Source organism: Myotis yumanensis, unplaced genomic scaffold (assembly GCF_028538775.1).
Source record: "Myotis yumanensis isolate MYYU_CA2020_CCGP unplaced genomic scaffold, mMyoYum1.0.hap1 SCAF_2, whole genome shotgun sequence".
NCBI classification, from domain to species: domain Eukaryota; kingdom Metazoa; phylum Chordata; class Mammalia; order Chiroptera; family Vespertilionidae; genus Myotis; species Myotis yumanensis.
Genome location: NW_027223753.1, coordinates 187,964,905 through 187,989,358, shown reverse-complemented (window position 1 = coordinate 187,989,358; position 24,454 = coordinate 187,964,905). Strand labels below are relative to the sequence as shown.

General features: G+C 43.9%; 1 protein-coding gene across 1 annotated transcript in view; it reads left to right on the top strand.

Annotated features, from left to right (window-relative positions):
- Positions 1-24,454, top strand: part of LOC139002680 (EGF-like and EMI domain-containing protein 1) — a 405,160-nt gene that overhangs the window by 319,979 nt on the left and 60,727 nt on the right. The window contains exon 4 of the mRNA XM_070403782.1: positions 22,794-22,916. Coding sequence (XP_070259883.1) covers positions 22,794-22,916 — 123 coding nt within the window. The remainder of the gene's footprint in view (positions 1-22,793; positions 22,917-24,454) is intronic.

Below are 24,454 nucleotides of genomic sequence, written 5' to 3'. Positions count from 1 at the left end.
CAAATGTGGTAGGAGATGGAAACATGTATGAGCTGAATCTTCAAGTCCCTGGTTCATGCTCCATTATCCCACCTACTTCACTTGCAAAACACAGTGCCACCATAAAAGTATTAGATATTTCAAAGTGGTGAACAGAGAGCATTAAACCCTAAGCAGAGGGCCCTCTGGGCCTAGGATCCTTTGCCATTGTACTGCTCTCATGCCTGTGAAGCTGCCTCTGACTCTCTCTCTCTCTCTCTCTCTCTCTCTCTCTGTGGTGTATATGTTTGTGTCATAAAAAGCTTAGAATAATCACTATGGGATTCAATGGGGAATGGACATGAGCTGAAAGGGTTGTGAGACTTTCTTCAGTGAAGCTATTCTTGGTTGGTATCTTTGAAGGTAAAGTGGAGTAAGTGGATGGCCTGGCCACATTATGGTTTTGATGGGCCCTAGAAATTTTTGCCTTACTCCAAAAATAATAATAATAATAATAATAATAATAATAAATAAAATGTATTTTATGATTGCAATGATACAGAGATGAATGTATAAATGATTAAATATTAAAAATATTTTCTTTTTAAAAAAATTCTTTATTAGTTAAGGTACTAGAGGCCCGATACACAAAAATTTGTGCACTCGGGGGTTGGGGGGGGGGTCCCCCAGCCTGGACTGTGCCCTCTCGCAGTCTGGGACCCCTCGGGAGATAACGACCTGCTGGCTTAGGCCTGCTCCCGGGTGGCAGAGGGCAGGCCCAATCCCTAAGTGCAGCCCCTGGTCAGGCTCAGAGCAGGGCCGATTGGGGAGTTGGGGCACCGCTCCGTCATGCACAGAGCAGGGAGGATCGGGAGGTTGCAATGCCACCCTCAGTCACGCTCAGGGTAGGGCCGATTGGGGGGTTGGGGCACCGTCCCCTGTCACACTCAAGGCAGGGTCGATGGGGAGGTTGCAGCGCCACCCCCTGTCACACACAGAGCAGGGCCAATTAGGGGGTTGAGGAGCTCCCCCCTGTCACTCACAGAGTAGGGCCGATAGGGGAGTTGGGGCACCGCCCCCTGTCACACAGAGAGCAGGGCGGATCAGGGGGTTGGGGCACTGCACCCTGTCACACTCAGGGCAGGGCCAATGGGGAGGTTATGGCTCTACCCTGTCACACACAGAGCAAGGCCCGTGGAGGGGGGTTGGGGCGCCATCCTCTATCACCCACAGAGCAGGGCCGATCAGGGGGATGGGGCGCCACCTCTGTCACACTCGGGGCAGGGCCGATGGAGAGGTTATGGCTCTACCCTGTCACACACAGAGCAGGGCCGGTCAGGGGATTGGGAAGCTCCCCCCTATCAGGCACAGAGCAGGCCGTGGGGGTGGGTGGTTGGGTCGCCGCACCCTGTCACACACAGAGCAGGGCCCATCAGGGAATTGGGGAGCTCCCCCTATCAGGCACAGAGCAGGGCTGATCAGGGGTTTGGGGTGCCTTCCCCTGTCACGAACAGAGCAGACCGGATAGGGAGGTTGTGGCCCCGCCCCCTGTCACACACAGAGCCGCAGGGCGATCAGGGGGTTTGGGCACTGCCCCCCTTCACGCTGATCCCGGTGCCGGGAGGCATATTACCCTTTTACTATATAGGATAGAGGCCTGATGCATGGGTGGGGGCCGGCTGGTTTGCCCTGAAGGGTGTCCTGGATCAGGGTGGGGGTCCCCACTGGGGTGCCTGGCCAGTCTGGGTGAGGGGCTGAGGGCTGTTTTCCGGGTGGCGAGTGACTAAAGCTTCCAACCGCTCCTTGTTTTCTTCTTTTTTTTTTTTATTCTGGGCCAGCTTTAGCTCTGAGGCCTGGCTGCTGAAAACATCGATACAATGTTTCGGTCTGGCTGGGTTTCAGTCCGGCTGGTTTCTGGGGTTTTGTTTAGCTTCTTATTTGCAACATAGTACATAGTTGCTTAGACTTGCAGCTGAGAGGCCGGCAAGTGAGGCGGCGAACGTTGGAGTCCACAGCAAGCAAGCCTCATGCTCGCTTCAGTGCCTGGCTGCTGGCCGCCATCTTGGCTGACAGTTAATTTGCATATACTCACTGATTAGCCAATGAAAAGGGTAGCGGTCGTATGACAATTACCATGTTTCTCTTTTATTAGTGTAGATTACAAATGTGTCCTTATCGCCCCCATTAACCCCCATCCTCCCCCCCCCCCGACTCATGCTCTCATCCTCCTGTTGTCCATGTTCATTGAAAAATATTTCCTTCAACCTAAAAGTTAAAGAATCAAAATATTTTTGTAGGCCTCAGAAAGTATTGTGGACCTCAGGCACTCTGCCTAATGGATAACTTGTCCCTGGTGGATAGGGGGTGTCATTCAAAACCAGCACAGTGGATATGGGGTGGGATCAGGGGAAGGATTCTGGGGACAAGTGAGAACAGTATGATGTCCTGGCTGGGTGGAGAGAGGTAGGGAAGTCTTGAGGGAATGAGGAATTGTTAGATGATGGTACTCAAGAGGAATGGGGTAATTAACAATTTAGAGTGATATTGGAAAATAGTCTAAGTCTTATTTTGTTGAAACATTAAAAAAACAGGTTCAATGCAATGGTTTACAGGTAAAGGCCAGACCTGGGTCACATAACTTTTTTATTTTTATGTTTAATTTTGTTTATTTGATTTTCTAGATATACACTATATGAAGTCATGAATAAGTAATTCCATAGGTAATAAATTTTGAGGGGAAAAAGCTTTTAGATGATTTTTAAATTTTATGAAAGAAGAATCCCTAAATTAGATTTTCCTAGTTTCAGTTTATTTGACTGTGCTTTCCAAAAGAAATGAGAAAGGGAATATAGTTTTGTTCCAGTTGGGGCTCTTAAATATAAACAGTGCACCAATTTCTGTAAATAGTAACTTCAAGGTTTGAATTCAGCACATTTATAGTTAAATTATAAATGCTAATGTTTTTTGAGATAATTTTAAGCAATATAACATCAGATTACACATGTGCTATTTTTTAATAATAGAAGTCACATTTAACTACAGGTTAAGTGACTACATTAAAATGGAATACAATTATTTTAATGGATTTTGAATTAAATGTTTAAATCCTGGATAGTGTAGAGGTGCACTTTAAATTAAATTGATCTTTTTGGAAGTTTGGTTAAAAGCTGTTGGCAAAGAGCTGTTGTCTGATATTTTATGATAAATGGTACCTGTTTGGATAAACAGCAGACAAGGAAAAGTACAGAGAAAGAACATGAGGATATAATTTAATAATGGGCAAAAAACATAAATAGTTATTTTTCCAAAAAAGAAGTATAATTGGAACATAAAATGTTATTCTTGAAAGTAATAAAGTGCAAATTAAAGAAGGTACTAATTTTACCAAATAAGTGCATTAGCAAAATGTTCCATATCTGCGCTATTTTGTTTGATATTTTTCATATTTTAAAACTGCTTTCTGTGACTAAAAAAATACATCATTTTTTTCTTTCAAATGTTTTGTAATGTGGTTATGTTACATAAATATAAAAGGACAAGGGAGGGAAGACAAAGAATGGTAGGCAGCAGAAGGCAGAAAGTAAGATGCAGTGAGCTTTCTACAGTTGGGGGTGTTTAGTAAGAGTCTGAATAGCCATTTGTCAAGATGCTTGAAGAAGAAACTCACTCCTACAGTGTGTAGGAGTTTAGACTAGTTTATCTTGTATGGTTCTTTCAAGTTCTGCAATTATATAAATCAGTTCCTCCTAGCATATCAATAAAAATGTTTATTAGAAAAGAAATAAAGGTGGCATTAGAAGTGACATATAATTTAACCATTTTCACAAAAATGTAAAGGAAACTCAAGTTTTTGTAATAGAAACAAAGAACAACTTGAAGCAGCCTACAGAAAAGATGGTGCCTAGTTCTCTCCTAATAGCTTAAGCAAATGTCCTTGATAAGATTGTTTCTTTTGACTTGGGTCAAATGCCCTTCCCAATCCTCGTGACTAGGGAGATGGGATTCTCAGGTTGTCTCAGCCAGGGTCTTGTGCCTCTCTGTAGTTTGGTGGTGGCCGAGTGGTAGTAATAGCCTTCACTCTATCCCAGCCCACAGGAGAGGAACTCTATCACCAGGAAAAAGAGAAAAGAAAAAAGTTCTATGCAGATAAAATTATTACTACAGGCCTCCAAAGTCATAATAATATCAATTCATCATTGTTACAGTTTCTATCAAATTCTTATACATAGATGATGAGGTTTCTGGATGTTTTTAAGAGATCCCATTTTTTAGCCATTTTGAGCACATTCAGATTGGGATGTGGAGCAGAAGTGGTCTAAGAGGAGGTAGGTTAATGAGAGGTTTTGAAAAGGAGGGGCGTTGGTTTTTATGGTCTTTCTGTCTTAATTCCCAGCTTCTGGATTCTCATCCTGCTCCCCCAGCTGCCCAGTGACCTAAAGCTGTCCAAGGCCGCATGTCAGCCACACACACCTCGATTCTCTGCCAGCTGCTGCCTGTTTGTCACCCTCTCTCATATCCATAGGAGATTTTTCTCTTTTCATGAATCTGATATGTGGGGATAAGTCTAATCAAAACAAGCTACTCTGAGATGAAAATGCTAGCTTCATATTCACTTTTCAAGATTTTTCCTATTGGCTCATATAATTAATGAGAAAGAGGTTTGGGTCTGGAGGCTATCTATCTATCTATCTATCTATCTATCTATCTATCTCTCTATCTATCATCTATCCATCCATCATACATCTATCTAAAAGAACCCTGATGTGTATTTTGTTCTGTATTCCAACACCTGAGAAAATATGTACCAGCCAAATAGTGTCGTCTAGAGTATCCTCGCACCTTTCATTTGAGACCCTTAAAGTTAGGCATCAGGTATTCAAAGATCTACAGGAGTCTCCTTGAATAATCCTATATAATAAAGAGGGAATATGCTAATTGACCCTCACACTGTCGCAAAGATGGCAGCGCCCACAGCCAATAAGGAGGGAATATGCTAATGGACTGTCCTGCCCTCAAAGATGGTGGTGCCCACAGCCACAAGATGGCTGGCAGGTGAGGGCAGTTGTGGGCGATCAGGCCATCAGGGGAGGGCAGTTAGGGGTGACCAGGCCAGCAGTGGTGGGCAGTTGGGGGCAACCAGACCTGCAGGAGAGAGCAATTGGGGCAATAGGGCCAGCAAGGGAGGGCAGTTGGGCGTGACCGGGCTGGCAGGAGAGGGCAGTTGGTGCGACGGGGCCTGCAGGGGAGGGAAGTTAGGGGCGACCAGGCCTGCAGGGGAGGGAAGTTGGGGGGACCAAGCCTGCAGAGAAGGGCAGTTGGGAGCAATCAGGCTGGCAGGGGAGCAGCTAGGTGTCGATCAGGCTGGCAGGGGAGTCGTTAGGAGGTGATCAAGCTGGCAGGCAGAAGCGGTTAGGGGCCATCAGGCAGGTAGGCAGGCAAGCAGTTGGGAGCCAGCAATCTCGGATTGTGAGAGGGATGTCCAACTGCTGGTTTAGACCCGATCTCTATGGGATCCCTGTGGGATCAGGCCTAAACCAGCAGTCTTCCCCCGAGGGGTCCCAGATTGGAGATGGTGCAGGCTGGGCTGTGGGACACCCCCCTCTCAGTGCACGAATTTTGTGCACCAGGCCTCTAATCTATATATATAAAGAGCCAGGGGCCGTCACATCTGAAACAACCAAACAGACAACCGAAATGGCTAAGTGGGGCGACAAGGCTGGCAAGGGGGGTTAGTGAGGGACGATCAAATGACTGAACAGCAGGCTGCGTGGGGAGACCAGGCTGGCAGGGTGCTTAGTGAGGGACAGCCAAACGACTGAACATCAGGCTGTGTGGGGTGACCAGGCCGGCAGGGGTGGTAGTGAGGGGTGACCAAATGACCGAACAGCCAGCTTCATGGGGCAACCAGGCCGGCAGGGGTGGCAGTGAGGGGTGACCAAATGACTGAACAGCAGGTTGTGTCGGGTGACCAGGCCAGCAGGGGGGGCAGTGAGAGATGACCAAATAACCAAATAGCAGGCTGCATGGGGTGACCAGGCCAGCAGGGGGGAAAGTGAGGGGTGACCAAATGACCAAACAGCAGGCTGCGTGGGGCAACCAGGCTGGCAGGGGAGTTAGTGAGGGGCAACCAGGCTGGTAGGGAGCACAGGTGGAGGCAACCCGGCCAATGGAGGGGCAGGGAGGGGTGACCAGGCCGGCAGGGGAGCCGTGAGAAGCAACCAAGCCAGCAGGGGGGGCAGAAAGGGGGGGGAGCAGTTAGGGGCAACCAGGCCAGCAGAGGGGGTCATTGAGGTATGACCAGGCTGGTTGTGGGGCAGTTGGGAGCAACCAGGCCAGCAGGTGGGGCAGTTGGGGGCAACCAGGCCAGCAGGTAGGGAGTTGGGGGTGACTAGGCTGGCAAGGGGGCCAGTGAGGGGCGACCAGGCCAGCAGGGCAGCAGTTGGGGGCAACCAGGCTGGCAGAGGGGGCCTGTTGGGGTGACCAGGCTGGCAGGGGGGCAGTAAGGAGCAACCAGGTTGGCAGGGGGGGCAGTTGGGGGCAACCAGGTTGGCAGGGGGGCAGCTGGGGTGACCAAACCAGCAGGGGGACCAGTAAGGAGCAACCAGGTTGGCAGGGGGGGCAGTTGGGGGCAATTAGTTTGACAGACAGAGGCAGTTAGGGGTGATCAGGCTGGCAGGGGGACAGTTAGGGGCGATCAGGCAGGCAGGCAAGTGAGCAGTTAGGAGCCAGCGGTCTTGGATTGTGAGAGGGATGTCCGACTGCCGGTTTAGGCCTGATCCTGGGGCAGTCAGACATCCCCTGAGGGGTCCCGGATTGTAGAGGGTGCAGACTGGGCTGAGGGGACATCCCCCCTGTGCATGAATTTTGTGCACCGGGCCTCTAGTCTACACTAATAAAAAATCAAAGATGCTAATTGACCATACCTTCGCTATGCACTAAGCCACGCCCACCAGCCAATCAGAGTGACTATATGCAAATTAACCCAACCAAGATGGCTGGCAGCCACAAAGCTGGAGCAATCCGGAGGCCTGGTTGCCCAGGTGATGGAGGAAGCCAAGCATCCTGCCAGCCCTGAGCCGGCTGAGGCCTCCACTCATGGCAACAAAGTTTCAATTATAGAAGACAAATAAATCCCAGATACCTGCTTCCATCCAGCCTCCACTGGGTGCTTGGGTGGCTGGGTGTTGTGGCCAGCTTGCAAAGAGCCATCAGCCCCTCACCCAGGCTGGCCAAACCCTCATGGGATGAGGGTCCCCGCTGGGGGGCTTAGCCAGCCTGAAAACTGCCCTCAGCCCCTCACCCAGACTGGCCAGGCACCCCAGCGGGGACCCCCACCCTAAAGGGGCTGTGACCAGCCTGCAAACAGCCATCACTCCCTCACTCAGGCTGGCCAGGCACTCCTATATAATAAAAGGGTAATATGCAAATTGACCCTAACAGCAGAACCACTGGCAATGACTGGTCACTATGACACACACTGACCACCAGGGGGCAGATGCTCAATGCAGGAGCTGCTCCCTGGTGGTCAGTGTGCTCCCACAGGGGGAGCTCTGCTTAGCCACAAGCCAGGTTGACGGCTGCCAGCACAGCGATGGTGGTGGGAGCCTCTCCCAACTCCTAAGCAGCGCTAAGGATGTCTGACTGCAGCTTAGGCCTGCTCCCCGCTGGGAAGTGGACATCCCCTGAGGGCTCCTGGGCTGCCAGAGGGATGTCTGACTGCCAGCTTGGGCCAGATCCCCCAGGGAGCGGGCCTAAGCCAGCAGGTGGACATCCTCTGAGGGGTCCCAGACTGCAAGAGGGCATAGGCTGGGCTGAGGGACCCCCACCCCCCGAGTGCACAAATTTTTGTGCACTGGGCCTGCTGGGCCTGTAGAATAAATAATAATAATCATATCATACATTCTCCTCGGGAGTGAACTGAGAGTTTGGTTCAAGGTTTCTGTTTCTGTAACCCAATGTTCATCCCTAGAAATAACATATTTAGCTCTCAGCCCACAGAAGGTTTGGTTCTTCCTTAAAAGCTGGAAGAGAATCAATATATTTAGACTATGAGTTGAAATAGATGTAGAGAAAATTAGCTAAGCAAAACCAACTATAGGAATTTCTGCTTAAGCTTAGTTTTACTGAATTACCTACCTTCCTTTGCCAGTGGTGCCTAATCCTATGAAATACAAAAATAATTTTGCATGTCATTAAGTATATGTCAAATTGATGTTTGTAGAAGCTCTGTGGATTAAGATTATGGACTAGCTCTGTGACTGTGAGTAAACTCTGCTTTATTTTCATTGTCCGCTGCTCCTTCACACAGAGAGACTATATGACAATATTGTATCATAACATACCAGAGTGTTGTCACACTGTGGTTCTGAGGCATGATATTGGGTCATGTTATAGATGAGGCGGCCATATAATAGATTCATGAAAGCATGACCTTGGCAGTTCTGTTTTCAATAACGAAAAAAAAAGAGTATTCAGGGTTTAGAAAAATTTTAAAGAAATAGTCATCCCCAAAGGCTAACTTGCTATCCTCATTCTGCACTTTAGCAGAAAGACCTTAAAATTCCCATATCTACGAGATTTTTTCAGGCCCCATTTTATTTGATTTTCTTCAGCATTGATAATATATTCACTCCTTTTTAAAAAGACTCTACTCCTTGTGTGCCAGGTTTCTACACTGTCCTCCTTTCCACCCCTTTCCACTTTCTCTCACTCCCCCTTTTCTCAGTCTCAATTGCTGAATTCTCTTTCTCTGCAAAATCAGCTATCCATTGTTCATTTGTTCTTTTTTTTCAAATTTCCACCAAATGTTATTATACACATACTATGGGACAAGACACTCTCTTAGTTATTGCTAACATGGTGATACGCAAAACACATACCATCTCTGTCCCAAAGAAGCTAACAATAGAGCAAAATTATTGGTTCCTTGGATTGGGTATTTGTGTTCTCACTGTTCACTCAAAGCATAGGAAGACACACTAGCACGACATATTTTCCTTCCTACCTTATGAGATAACACACAGGATCAGATTGTCAAATCAGAGTCAGGCAGATAAAACATCTACTCAGTATCACTGTGCTAATAATTCTAAGGCTACAAGCAATTAAGAAATATAACAGAGGGGAGACAGGAACATCCTCTGGCTTCTAAGATCGTTCCACTCTGCAATGGGCATGCTCTCTCTAACCTAGAGTAACAGACAGTTATGTGTGTGATTTCTATTCTGCATATGTACTATCAAAAACTGGGCAGACTCTGGGATTTTACCCTACTTTTATGCTAACACAGTGGTCGGCAAACTGCGGCCTCTTGAGTGTGGCTCTTCCACAAAATACCACGTGCGGGCGCGCACGTACAGTGCGATTGAAACTTCGTGGCCACACTCAAGGGGCCAAAGAGCCGCATGTGGCTCGCGAGCTGCAGTTTGCCGACCACTGAGCTAACATGTTAATCTATTACTGTTTCATGGATGCTGACAGAAGACATGAGACTCTTGGGTCAGAAACAAAGGGCTTTATTATTCATGGCAAAAGCAGCAGCCAGAGTTTCATTTGTTTGTGTCAATTCCCCATGTTCCCCAAATCTCACAGCAATGACACAAAGGGCTCATTCTGGATGCCCGCACAAACAACTGGTCACATTATACCAGGGAAACCCTGAACTGGGGAATCCACCACTTTTGTAATTAATGGAAACAAGCCTGCTCTTTCTTCAAGGAAGATGTTAGCTCATCCCTCTGGGCCAACAGACCTGAAAAATGGCTGGGATAGAGTGATCAGGGCTCTCTGAATTCTCGGTGTACCCAACAAAGATGTGTGGGGATGCTCAGGGAACATTGTGGATCATTTCTCCCAACATGTACTTTCTTAGAATACCCTGATGTGATTTGAAATTCTCAATAATTTGAGACTTTTATTTTTCTATTACATTTTAAAATCAACCATCTCTATTTGGTACTTCTCATTAGAATTTAAACTACCTCAAGTCTTATCCACCTTAAAAACCTACTCTCTTTACTCCACTCTCCTACCCAACTTCAATCTCTTCTCTTTAATAGTCAAATGAAATGCAACACATATCTTAACTCTCTTTCTTCTTTGTCTCCCAGGTCTTCTTCAATCCAACCCATTGCAATCTGGGGTCAATGTTAGCTGCTCCATTAAAACAGCTTTCTATGTATCAGCTTTCTCCTCTGTAGGTAGGAGTAATATCAAAAAAAGAAGAAATAACATATTTAGCTCTCAGCCCACAGAAGGTTTGGTTCTTCCTTAAAAGCTGGAAGAGAATCAATATATTTAGACTATGAGTTGAAATAGATGTAGAGAAAATTAGCTAAGCAAAACCAACTATAGGAATTTCTGCTTAAGCTTAGTTTTACTGAATTACCTACCTTCCTTTGCCAGTGGTGCCTAATCCTATGAAATACAAAAATAATTTTGCATGTCATTAAGTATATGTCAAATTGTATATTACCTATTTACTAGGTAATATCAGTACCTATTTTGCAAGGTTTTCTTGAGTATTGAATAAGTATGTAAAGAGTTTAGAGCAGTGCATAGTACATAGTGTTGAATGATCAGTAGGTGCATGATTATCGTTAACATTCTTATCATCACTGTCATCACTGAGATTTTTGTTGCTAAATCTAATGCTAAATCTTGTTGTTAAATTCCAGTTTCTTCCTGACATCCCTGTGTTGACCATGTTTTCCTTCTTTAGACCCCACCTCCCTCAGTTTCCATAATGCCAGACCCCCTTGGTTTTCCTCCTACTTCTCTGTATGTCCTTTTGGTCAGCTTTGTGTATCCTACTTCAGCCTGGCTTAAATGTGGCTATTTCTCAGGGTTCTTTATTAGACTCATTCTTTATCTACAGGCTTTTGCTTAAGGAAATCACCCATCTAGTGACTAAATTACAATCTATATGGAGATGCCCAATATTCTGTACCTCATTCATTTAGTTCTTTAGCAGATATTTATAATGAATCTTCTATGTGCCAAACATTGGGATTACTGTTTTGTGAAAAACTGAGAGGGTTGTGCTCTCATGAAATTTAGTTAACAATGGGGAACACAGATATCAAACAAATAATTATCCATACAAATCTACAACATATAGATGAGCTAATTACGCCAAAGGAAAATAAGGTAGTCCTAGGAAAGTATAACACATAAATTTTACCTAGATTGAAGGAGAAATACAGGGCTCCCTGAGGTAGTGGTGCTTGGGTGGACATCTACAAGAAGCATAAATATTCACTAGGTAAAGGAAGGAAAGTGGAAATAAAAGGGAGTAAAGAGCCTTCAAGGAACTTGAATATTAGTGTTGTTAAAACATAGCAGGGGGAAAAGAATAGCAAGATAGAATTAGAGAAGGAAGCAAAAACCAGACCACAGAGAGATCTGAAGATCATGTTGGTGATCAGTCTAATCCTGAGAATAATGGGAAGTGATTGAAGGGTGTAAAACAGTGACAAGAGTCAGAGAGTGGGTGACACGAACAAATTTTTGTTTTGAAAACATCACTGTGGTGCAGTAGGAAGATAATGAAGGACCCATTAAAGGATTGTAGAGGGAGCTTTAGTGGCTACTGCAACCATTCATGCAGTTGGATTGGAGTGGTACCAGTGTAGAGATTTTTATGTTTTAGGAGATAAGTTATATACAGTAAATTCAGTATTTGATCCAATATGGGTGGAGAAGAGGAAAGTCTCAAGGATGAATCCTAATTTTTGTACTTGTGCAGGTAAATAAATAGTAGCTGAAAAATCAGCCCATATATATATTTTTTTCCTGGTTTTAGTCCGCATACTCAATTTCCTACTAGATATCCCCAAGTTCCTATCTTACTTGTTCATCAAGTTATTTATGTCCAAAACTGAACTATTTTTCCAGTTTCAAATGTTCATCCTCCTGTGCTATTCCGGTGAATGCCACACCATCAATAAAATTGCTGAAGGTGGTTGACCTTACCTCGTCTCCATCACATCCAGTTAATAACCAAGTTATATTGATTTTATCTTTTTAACACCTTTTATATATGCCCACATCTCTCTATTTACACTGCCACTAGCTTCCTCGTCATCTTTCATGTGGATTTCGGCAATGGTTATTACTTGGATTCTCTGCCATCAGTCTTCCACTTCTCTAATCTGTTCTTTGCCCTGCTGATGCCCACTGGCTATAAAGTAAAGCCATGTTTCCTTACGATATAGTATGGCAGAAAATATTCTCCATGATCAGACCGAGCCACATACCTAGCATTTTCCAAAGGCTTTCCATTTTCAATGAAAGAATATACTCTCCTATCCTCAGAAGAAGACTCTATTTCTTCCCAGTACTGTTATTCATTTCAAAATACACCTCATTGTCCTATTTGCCTCTTTATGAGCTAGGTGCATTATGCAGAGAAAGGCCACTTTTATTACTGAGTTAGAAAACTGGTCACATTTTTAAAAATTTACAAGGGCATAATGTAGAAAAACAATAGAATCTTCAGAGTTACCAGCATGCATTTATTTTGTACTGATTACCAAACTACCTGCGATTTTAGCTACCAAGAAAGGAATGAAAGGAGAAATAGGAGGCCAAGGATTGAGGGGAAAGCTAGAGATGGATCACTCACAGGGGGGTTATGAGGCAACCATTCAAGAAGGCACTTTCAACCTCTTTGGCACCATCAGATGTACCACAACTTTTCACAGGCCGTTTGATAAACCCTTCATGTCTGTAATAAAAAAAGAACAAAAATATTTCCAATTTTGTTAGAATTTTGATGGAATACAATTATTCCAATGAATGCGACGAGGAGAACTAAATGACTTTTCCTGACCCTTACTGAATTATAGATTTAAACCATTTTACTGAATAGAGGGCAATACATATTTTTGAAAAGTGTATGTTGAGTTTGAACTGCACTTGGTGGCTTCCTCCTGCACACTGGCTATACAGTGCACATGTATCGGCTTAGATGATTTCCCTCACAAGTAATAGAATCATGCAACTCAGAATGCCTAAACAATAGCAGGATGTTATTGGGTCACTTAACTGAGAAGCCCAGAGGTAGGAGGACTTCAGGCACAGTTCATTCAGGGCTCTATCTCCTGTTCTCTATAGTACCTCAGCTTTGTCCTGTTTGTTGGCTTTATCTTTAATGTAGCTTTCACTCATGGAGCAAAATGGCGACTATAAAATGTCCCACATCCACAATTACAATTTCCAGAGAAGAGGGCATTTAAGTCCCAGGGTTCCCAACCCTTCTGTGGAGCATCGTGCTCACTGAGTCACATTTGAACTAATTCATTCATTCCTGAGAACTCATTATGCTAATGAATAGATTATCTGGTCTAATCACTGTGGCAAATGAGTTTATACCAAGTACAGTCCACCTCTGATTTGGGAGAGGAATGATCATCAATTCCATAGAAACTACATGACTTCATTAAAATGAAGGAGAGAAAATTCCTCTAAGGAAAACCTTGGAGTTATATAGTATGTGTGAAGAACATGAGTGAGTCCCAAATAGACAACCAGTGCGTAGTCACTACAGATGCAGTTCAAGTGTGTTCATTGTCAAACTTATAATTTATTTTGCATCCCAGATTTTTAAAGCTACTTGTAAGTGGTCAAAAAACTAACATCAGCTGAAACCGGTTTGGCTCAGTGGATAGGGCGTCAGCCTGCGGACTGAAAGGTCCCGGGTTCGATTCCGGTCAAGGGCATGTACCTTGGTTGCGGGCACATCCCCAGTGGGAGATGTGCAGGAGGCAGCTGATCGATGTTTCTCATCGATATTTCTAACTCTCTATCGCTCTCCCTTCCGCTCTGTAAAAAATCAATAAAATATATATTTTTTTAAAAAAACTAACATCAATAATTTACTGCAAAGGTAAAGAGAAGGTGAGTGTGGCCAGAGCCCAATTCCTAGAAATCCCATTGATAAATATGGGTGGATCAGAAGACTGAATGCCGTGGATGACTTTCAAACCACACATTCATTTATTTGTTCATAGGACATTTATGGACTATCGACTTCATGCCAGAAAATGCTTAATACAACAGGATCTTTGACCTTAAGGAGTTCATTCAATCAGGGGCTACAGAATTACAAGCAAAAAAGTCAGCAGTTTTGATATACTGTAGTAGATCAGAGGGAAAGTAGTATAGTAGAAGAGTGAAAACAAAACTACACAAATAATCTAGTGGAATCACCGTCACACTTTTCAATATTTCTTTCAAAGCTAACACTTCTACAATGCAGTCTCCAACATACAGCAACCCAGGAACACCTATTTTCAATCAGCAGGTTTCTGAAAACAATGTTAAAAGGCAACTGTAAGAATGACTTATCTTACTATGGTTGCACAGACTGAGAGAACTAATATGAAACTATTCTTGTTTACAGATTTTTAAAAGTGGATCATTGTTGTCTCAGGGAGCTTTTATGTGCAAAATACATTTGATAATAAAGTGAAGTATTTTAAGCTATTATATTCTGTGGCCATCTGGAGAGATAGTTTGGGAGATAAATACAGCAGAAGTATTTAGAAAAAGGACATGAAAAAGGAAAACTAGCAGACATGGTTGATTATCTTCTATATTCTTTTATAGTATAAAAACTAGAGGCCTGGTGCACAAAATTAGTGCACAGTGGTGGGGGGTATGGGGGTAGGGGGAGGAGGAGGTCCCGCAGCCCGGCCTGTACCCTGTCACAATCCAGGATTCCTCGAGGGATGTCCGACTGCCGGTTTAGGCCCAATCCCTAAACCAGCAGTCGAACATCCCTCTTGCAATCTGGGCCTGCTGGCTCCTAACTGCTCGCCTGCCTGCCTGTCTGCCTGATCACCCCTAACTACTCTGCCTGCCTGCCTGCCTCATCTCTCCTAACCCCTTTGCCTGACTGCCTGATCACCCCTAACCAATTGCCTGCCTGATCACCCCTAACTGCTCGCCTGCCTGCCTGATCACCCCTAACCACTTTTCTGCCTGCCTGAAAGCCCCTAAGCGCTCGCCTGCCTGCCTGATCGTCCCTAGCCACCTCTGCCTCAGCCCCCACTGCCGAATGACATCCAGAAGGTCATTCGGCTGTCCGGTCTAATTGGAATATTACACTTTTATTATTATAGATGATGAAATCCTTGGTCCATATCACAGTGGCAATGCTAAAAAAACTCTTATCACTTTATCATTATCCCCAGCAGTGTTCTGAAGCTCCAATTCTTAGGGTAGGGCTTTCTGTAAACAACTAACATAAAGATGCAATTCAGAGGATTTTTGGAGAAATTGTTTCTTCACATGAAGTATACTTGATAATAACATTTTAATGTAATATTGACATTTCTGGTTTTTAACTTTGTTGAGCAGCATCTTGATGGAAAAGAAAATCACTTGTTACAGCTTCAGCATGAGTGTCTAACATCCTGGCAATTTAAACTGGTTTTATCCCATATCAGAGATATTTCATCAGAAAAGAATTAACATGCCCTTCATGTTTTATAGAAGCAAGTCATCCTATATAATAAAAAGGAAATATGCAAATTGACCATCACTCCAACACACAAGATGGCCGCCCCCATGTGGTCAAAGATGGCCGCCCCCATGTGGACACAAGATGGTCGCCACAAGATGGCCAGCAGGGGAGGGCAGTTGTAGGCTATCAGGTCAGCAGGGAAGGACAGTTGGTAGGGACCAGGCCTGAAAGGGAGGGCAGTTGGGGATGACCAGGCCTGCAGGGGAGGGCAGTTAGGGGTGACCAGGCTGGCAGGGGAGGGCAGTTAGGGGCAATCGGGCCAGCAGGGAAACAGTTAGGTGTTGATCAGGGAGTGGTTAGGGGCAATCAGGCTGGCGAGCACAAGTGGTTAGGGGCAATCAGGCAGGCAGGCAGGTGAGTGGTTGGGAGCCAGCAGTCCTGGATTTTCCAGTGGGATCAGGCCTGAATGGGCAGTTGGACATCCCTTGAGGGGTCCCAGATTGGAGAGGGTGCAGGCTGGGCTGAGGGACATACCCCCTCACCCCACCCCCGTGCACGAATTTCATGCACTGGGCCTCTAGTTTCTAATAACAGGTGATGCTAAAATTGTCTTGAAATTAGTAACCATTATGGAGTGAATTTTGTAGGAACTACTATTAGTGTTTTAATTTTTAGAAGCTTTTGGTAAATAATTAATATATGTATTTATTACATATACACAGTATTTTGTTTAGAGTATTGGTTATCATTTGGACTGAATTGATCTATTTTGGGCAAACGACTGAGAAGTTTAAACAAATCATGACCTTTGTGATCCTTGTGACATTGATGGTTGAACAAAGGACTGTGTACACTCTTGCTACTAAGAGTATGGTCCACAGGCCAGTAGCATTAGAATGACATTGGATCTATTAGGAATCAGAATCTTGGTCCCCAGCTCCAGGTCTGCTGAATCAGTATATGCATTTTACCAAGGTTCTTAGGTTATTAAAACATTAACTAGCCCTAGCTTGTTTGGCTCAGTGGATAGAGCGTTGGCCTGCGGACTGAAGGGTCCCGGGTTTGATTCCGGTCAAGGGCATGTACCTCAGTTGCAGGCTCGATCCCCAGTAGGGTGTACAGGAGGCAGCCAATCAATGAATCTCTCTCATCGTTGATGTTTCTGTCTCTCTCCCTCTTCTTTCCTCTCTAAAATCAATAAAAATATTTTTAAAAAAAACATTAACTAAGTCAGTGGATGGATCTCAACTCTGGCTACACATTAGCATCACTTAGGGTGTGTTTAAAGAGATTCTCAGGCCTTACCCCAAAGCAATTAAATCAAACTCTTTAAGGGCGGGACCAAGAAATGGGTATTTTATCATGCTCACCATGATTTTAATATGCTTCCAAATATGAGAACTATGGGTTACACAATGCCCAAACCATCAGTAAATTCAGCATGTTCTGGAAGCGGGGAAAGGGAAAAAAGAAGTCAAACCAATTACTTTATATTTGGTACCACTCTATAAATGATTGATTTTCTTAACTGTTAATATGTTTGCTTAGCTACTGTGTGAACACAGCCTATTATGTCTCAACCTGCCTAAAAGTCTATTGTATTTTAAATCAAGACCAGGAACACTTTGCTTTCCAAATTAATTAAAAGTAGATTTTAGATTTGTTTTTCAACTTTACTTCCTTTTGCCAACCTTATTTTCCAACCTGACAGGTCTAACTGCTGAATCTCAGACACTGCACATTCAAACCACTACACCGTTGAGTTGCCCTCCCTTTTCTCCATGCACTCAGTTCTCGGATTTTACCCCAAACATTCCCTATCACTCCAGCCCCCTTGATTTTCTCTCCTCTGAACTCAGATGTTGCAGCTGTGTCTATCATACACTCTCACTCTATGGTATTATATTGTTAGCTCCACTTAGTGGAATGAAATTACCTGTTGTTGTTTTTTAATTTCTACATATAATCTCAAGCATTATCAATCTATTCCAAATTGTCATGTAGGACTAGAAAAGGAAAAAATAAATCATAACATAGTACTTATGTTAGTCATTATTATTCCATTTTATAGATGAGAAGGCTGAGTTTCAGAAAGGCAAGGTGACAGGCTAGTAATTTGCAACACTAAGATGTGTTTCCCAAGACTATTTGATTCAAAGTACAGAGAAAGTTTGGTTTGCTTTCATTTTGTGTGTATTTCTAATGTAGTACTTTATTTTTATTTTTTTAATCTTCACCCAAGGATATTTTCCCATCAATTTTTAGAGAGAGTGGAAGAGAGAGGGAAAGACAGATAGGAATATTGATGTGTGAGAAACACATCAGTTGGTTGCCTCCGGCATGAGCCCTGACCAGTGCCCGGGCCTGGGAGGAGCCTGCAACCGAGGTATCCTTAGAGGAAGGACCCTTAGGTCCACAGGTCGACACTCTATCCACTGAACCAAATGCCTAGGACTCTAATATAATACTTTAATTATAATTCTAGGGCAGATTAAGAATATGAACTCACTAACACATACTGAAAGAAGACTATTCTTAAAATCAGTGTCCACTCTTACGAGTTATTATTTTTTTTTGCACTAATTTGGTTTCTTTTGAAAGAAAAGTATTAAAGCTTGATGGATAGGAGCAAGGGAAAGTCATCATAGTATATTTATTTTTATAAAATTCCTTTTTATTACATAAATAATACCTGATAATGTTTTCTTATAAAAAATTAAAACATTACAGATATGGCTAAATCTCTTGTCCAACACCCCCATGCCTACATCATGCAATTTACTCATTCTCTATATCTTTATGCCTCCTAAGAAATAATCATTGGTATTTGTATACATCCTTTAAGACATTTTAAATGTATTTAAATACAAATATATGGTATATAATGATAATTTTTATGATGTCAATGTTTGGTGTATTGTCCTCCAAAACAAAGTACTCCCGGTAGTTTTATTTGTATATCTAATGTGAAAGACCCGAGGAGGTTATCTAATTCAGGGGTTGAAAGAATTAGGATTCAAAGTTATATCTCAACCCTATGTAATAATACACTAAAGCTAGAAAGATAAAAATTTAGGTAGCATAAATATCAAAGTGCAGATAAGAAATGGAGAATTTTGGTTTGACATTAGTTTATATGAAAAAGATTTAGAGATTTGTTTATCTCAGGTCCAAAATTTAATAAAACTTCTAATGCTTTGAAAAGTCACTAGTTCTTATCTCTAAAATAGGACTCTATTAAGTGTATCTGAAATTATCTCAGCATATATAATTTTAAAAAGAAAATCATAGATTGAGCAAACTGTGTATAATATAGTGGGCTAGTAATTTTAAAATCTGGGACTTATTTTGTGAGTTAGTATATTCTTTATATATGTTTTTCTTTTTCATATAGAAGCATTGTCAAGTAAAAGAAAATCATTTTGCCTTCCTTGCATCAAATACTTTAGTTTTTATTATAGTACAAAATATGTGTTATAGACGAGATTATTTTAGCATGAAAAATTCCTGTGATAAGGGATTGCAATAGCATTCCTTCCCAATGTGGATGTCTTCTCAAGTAAGCATCTTGCCCTGTGGAATTAATCTCACTGATTGTAAAGCGAATTGTCTATTATGATAACACTAGTAGCCTGGTGCACGAAATTTGTGCACTGGGGTAGGGGGGGAGTAGGGGCCCCTCAGTCCGGCCTTCACCCTCTCCAATCTGAGACCCCTCAGGGAATGTCCAACTACCTGTTTGTGCCCACACTTTTAACAGATAACAGCTCCATTGTTGTCCCTTTCTTATGTTTAAAACCATTGTAATTAGTAGGTATTCAAAGTGTGTATACATTTTGGGGGGACACCCTGTATATCTCTAGTCAGTGGTGAAAGAACCAACAGCAGATTTGGAACTCCCAGACAGGGAACCTTGCTCATTCCCCACATGTCTCCCACTTCACTTTCCACCTTCGTGGGCAGCAGGAGAATCAATGTTTTCTTTCATTAATTTGGAAAAGCACGTCCTGTCACCCGTTGCCCGACAGGAGTGTGCTAGGCCCCCAGCAAGCGAGGCTCAGTCAGGGCAGCCTTCATTCACGGGTGCTGGCACCCAAAGTGCACATTCCTCCTCTACAGTCGCCCCGACTATCCCACTGTTTCACTGAGAGGACGGAATTCCTCTCTGCCTCTGGGCTCTTGATCTTGAACGCTGACCAAAGGCACCTCAGAGAGGGCCGCCGGCGCCCACCAGGTGTGTCTGTCTGCACCTGCTCCTGCCTCAGCACCTGCATTAACCCCCCAGAGGTGATCTCGTAGCTGCACTGGCCTCTGTGGGAAGAGGGCATCACCACTCCGCCCTCTCACTGTCATCTCACAGGCGCCCACTCTCAGCACCCAGAACACCCAGACACTCTCCAAAGGACGTGAGAGCATCAGAGGGGATGTGTGCACATTCTGTGGGGGTGTTAGGCATGCCGGGTTGATGGAAGTGCAGTGGAGAGGCGGGGGGAACTTGTGCACGCCTTGGTTTGCAACTGTTGCAGGCGCGGGAGGGTGACAGTGTGCTGGGGGACGTTCGCACGCCAGGGGGGTATGTGCACACCGGAGGCCTCTGGCTTTGCAGATCTGCAAACCCCCGTGGTGCGTCCAGGAGGATGTCAGCCTGGCCCACCACAGTGGCTGTCCCTGCGATCCTGCACCTTCTGGGTCAGGAGGCGGATCTTGCACAGTCACTCCTGGGCGCTGATGGCTGCCTCCCTGCAGTGAAGGGTCACGGATCTGAGTCCCAGGACCGTGCACAGCCTCAAGCGTTGCCCCCCACCCAGAAGGGTCACAGATCCGTGTCTTGGTCCTGTGGACAGCCTCAAGCACTGACCCCCATCCGGCAGGGTCACAGATTCGGGTCCCGGACTGCAGACAGCCTCCCATGCTGCCCCCCTACCCACCAGGTCACGGATCCGGGTCCCGGGACCACAGACAGCCTCAAGCACTGCCCCCCGCCCGGCAGGGTCACAGATCCGAGTCCCGGACTGCAGACAGCCTCCCGCGGTGCCCCCCGTCCAGCAGGGTCACAGATCCAGGTCCTGGGACCGAGGACAGCCTCCCGTGGTGCCCTCCGCCTGGCAGGGTCACGGATCTGGGTCCCGAGACTACAGACAGCCTCAAGCACCGCCCCCGCCCGGCAGGGTCACAGATCTGGGTCCCAGACCACAGACAGCCTTACCTGCTGCTGCCCCACCCAGCAGCGTCACAGATCTGGGTCCCGGGACAGCAGACAGCCTCAAGCACTGCCACCCCCGCCCGGCAGGGTCACAGATCGGAGTCCTGGACTGCGGACAGCCTCAAGCACTGCTGCCCTGCCCGCAAGGACATGGATCCAGGTCCCAGACCGCGGACAGCCTCAAGCACTGCCCCCCGCCTGGCAGGGTCACAGATCCGGGTCCCAGACCACAAACAGCCTTGCCTGCTGCCGCCTGCCTTCAGTATGCAAATTAGCCTCCATCTTGTTGCTTCAGGGTGGGGGTCCCCACTGGGGTGCCTGGCCAGTCTGCGTGAGGGGCTGAGGGCTGTTTTCAGGCTGGCGGGCGACTAAAGCTCCAAACCTCTCCTTTTTTTCTTTTTTTCTTTTATTCTGGCATTTATTTACCTTCTATGCCTATCACTGGAGCTGAGAGCCGGCTTTCTCTCTGAGGCTCGGCTGCTGAAAGCAGGTTTCTGGCCTTTGTTTACCTTCTGTATTTGAAACAATGTTGCGGTCTTGCTGGCAGAAGCCCGGCTGACTGAAAGGAGATTTCTGGGGTTTCGTTTAGCTTCTATATTTGTTACAATGTTTCAAACTGCAAGCTCAGAGGCCAGCAAGGAAGGCGGGGAAGCTTGGCTTCCTCCGTCACTGAAGCAAGCAAGCCTCCCTATTCACTTCAAGCTGCCTGGCTGCCGGCCGCCATCTTGGCTGGCAGTTAATTTGCATATCTCCCTGATTAGCCAATGGGAAGGGTAGCGGAGGTATGGCTAATTACCATGCTTCTCTTTTATTAGAGAGGATATCTTAGTGAAAATTGCTCACACCTAGCATTCTTTGCCTGAATATCAGGGATTGGGGTATGGGAAGTTGGGGACATTCTCTGCATGAGACACTTTGCCTTCCCATACTTTGACTTGTGTGAAAAGACAGGTTTTGAAGAAAAAAAATTCTAAAAAGAAAATTTAAAGCCTTTAATACACTTATTACCTGAAAAGCTTTCCCAACATTTGTGAATATCATTTTTGTGTGTTTAATTTCAGATACATTAAGAACTGATTATATAGGGTACAAGAAAGTATCTATATATATAAAAGCCTAAGCAACCATTATGACTGAATAAGTAGAAAGACCAGAACTCCTGTAGAACAGTTGCTATGATGCTTATTGACCACCAGGGGGCAGACACTCAACACAGGTGCTTCCCCCTCGTGGTCAGTGTGCTCCCACAGCCAACCTCCCACAGTCAGCCAACCCCCCCTAATCCCTCCCCTCGCGCCCCCTGCTCCCCCAGCCGGCAGGCCCCGGTCGGCTCAGCCCCTATCAGGACTGGACAAGATGACCCTGATTGGCTCTGATCACCGGCCTGACCTAGGGATCCCACCCATGCATGAATTTGTGCACCAGGCCTCTAGTAGGTTATAAGAGATACATTGACTTTCCTTTCCTAAAGGAAGATGAATATTATGTTCTTTTATTATGACCTTGACTGATCATAAGATGCAGGTGACTATGAGTCTTGACCTCTTTTTAAATGTTTTCTTTTTTCTAAATTGAAAGTAACCTCTCACATTAAATATTTTAGAAAATGGAACCCTGACTGACAAGGAACAGACTAAATCAATGAAGCAAGTATATTGGTGTATTTTTAAGAACTCCAATCCATGGTTTTTGTTTGAATGTGTCTGTCTATTCCTTGATGTCCACCATACCACATGAGAAGGAGATCCAAGGTCTTTATTATTGGCTTCATTCAGCAGTATCAGACCAATAATAGGTGTTTATCTACCAATGTGTGCTGCTCCAGATAGAGTAGCTCATTGTTATTCTCCAGTCTCCCTGCCCCAAGGAAATATCTATATCTCAGATCTGTCTAATTAACCAGTACGTGAAGAAGAGAAAATTGTGAGACAATCCTTATGCTTATTGTTGCTGGGCTTTAAAAAGCTCAATAAAGTTTCTATCTACATTTTCTTGTTTATACTGTGGAGCAAAATGGATCAAACAAGGAAAGATTTGTGGTCACAGAGTCGGTGCCTTTGTACAATATAACACATACTGTGAATCAAAGAAATATTGGGCCACTTCTCTGAAGCTGACATTGGAATGACATTGTAATCCTGGCCATCTGTCTTCCTCCTCTAGATATCGATGAATGTGCGGTGGTGAATGGAGGCTGCCAGCAGCGCTGTATTAACACTCTGGGCACCTTCCACTGTGAATGTGATACAGGATACAGACTCCATGCTGATGAACGCACCTGCATAAGTGAGTAAATATTAGGAGCAGCTTGAAGCCATTTTCAGTGAAAAATCAACCTGCCTATATAGGGATAGGAGAGAAAGGTTTTTCTAGTGTAATAGTATCTATAGAAGTTGACAGTTTTCAAGCACAATTCTATCTCTTAGAATGAAAAAAAAGAGGTGGTGTTTTTTTTTTGTTTTGTTTTGTTTTGTTTTTGTTTTTGTTTTTTTTTTTTTGCTACTAATAAACTAAAAGACAAAAAAAAGATGGGGAAGGGAATATATAGAAGAAATTAACATTCACAAGCCAAATTTGAATCCCCATGTGGGTGAATATTTCCATAGCAAATCATTCTGCCATATGCCATAAAGGAAAAATTAGTTAGTTGTTGCATGTACACAAGGAGCCCCAATGAAAGGAGGTTTTTGGACTATACAGTCGCTACCTACAGTGTTCACTCATTTCAGACCCAGACTCAGAACTGGACTAATGATTATAAAAGCAAAAATTATAACAGACTATATGCCAATTTTAGAGTTGCTCAAGAATAGTTAAAACTATACACACTAAACAAGGTTACTATGTATTTATTGTACATCGAAATGTTCTTAGATATTTTTATGTGGGATTATTATTTTATGTATTTATTATTATTATTTGTATGTTTTTTTAATTTTATAATTTTTTAAAACTGAGTATGTGCTTTAATACACAGAAAACTTCCCAATAGAATACATTTTTAAAATATTATGCTTCCTGTATGATTTATTACTGCTCTGATTTTGTTTTAGCTGGAGTAGTTTACATAAAAGTGGTTAAAGTGTGTTTTTTTCTCATTGAATTATGACCCTCAAATGACATCAGGACACACACTAGTTTTATCAGCAGGTCCCTTTTAAAAATATTTATTATATTAAAAGAGTAGTGCCTTGAACAGCACAATTTAATTGCTGGTTTGATTTATTTAGGGCTTGTAGACTAGTCCATTTATTCAAAATTACTAGTATTTTATAAGTAGTCTATAATTGTGAAACTTAGAGTAGAAACAAGCTAATTTAACCTAGTTTCATAACATACTCCCTTTCTTTTTGTGAACATCTTGTAGGAAAAGAGAGAAGGCCAAGGGAAATAACCAAAGATGTCCCAGTCATAATTCTAATTTTTTATAAGAGCAAATGGAGATTCCCAGTGGCAGAAAGTGACTTTTCCAAGGTTGAGTAAAGATACAAATATATGTCATGCCCTAAAATCCAGGGAACTTGATATGTGGAATGATTGTATCTGCAGCGGCACAGGTGTTGGTGGTTCATGCATAGTTACATGCAGAATTACTGGTTTTAGCAATAGGAACCTCTTTCCCATCCCCACCCCAACCTGTAAGGTGTCCAGCTGGCAACATCCTTAAACTGCCACCATCACTTCTCTCAGTTATGTAGAGAAGCAACAGAATTATCAAGACATGCAATTGCACTACTTACAGTGAAGGTTGAGCTGGTGAATTATTGTGTCAGATATAAAAGTATTTTGCAAAGTAATTATGTGTATAAATCTATAATGTCTGG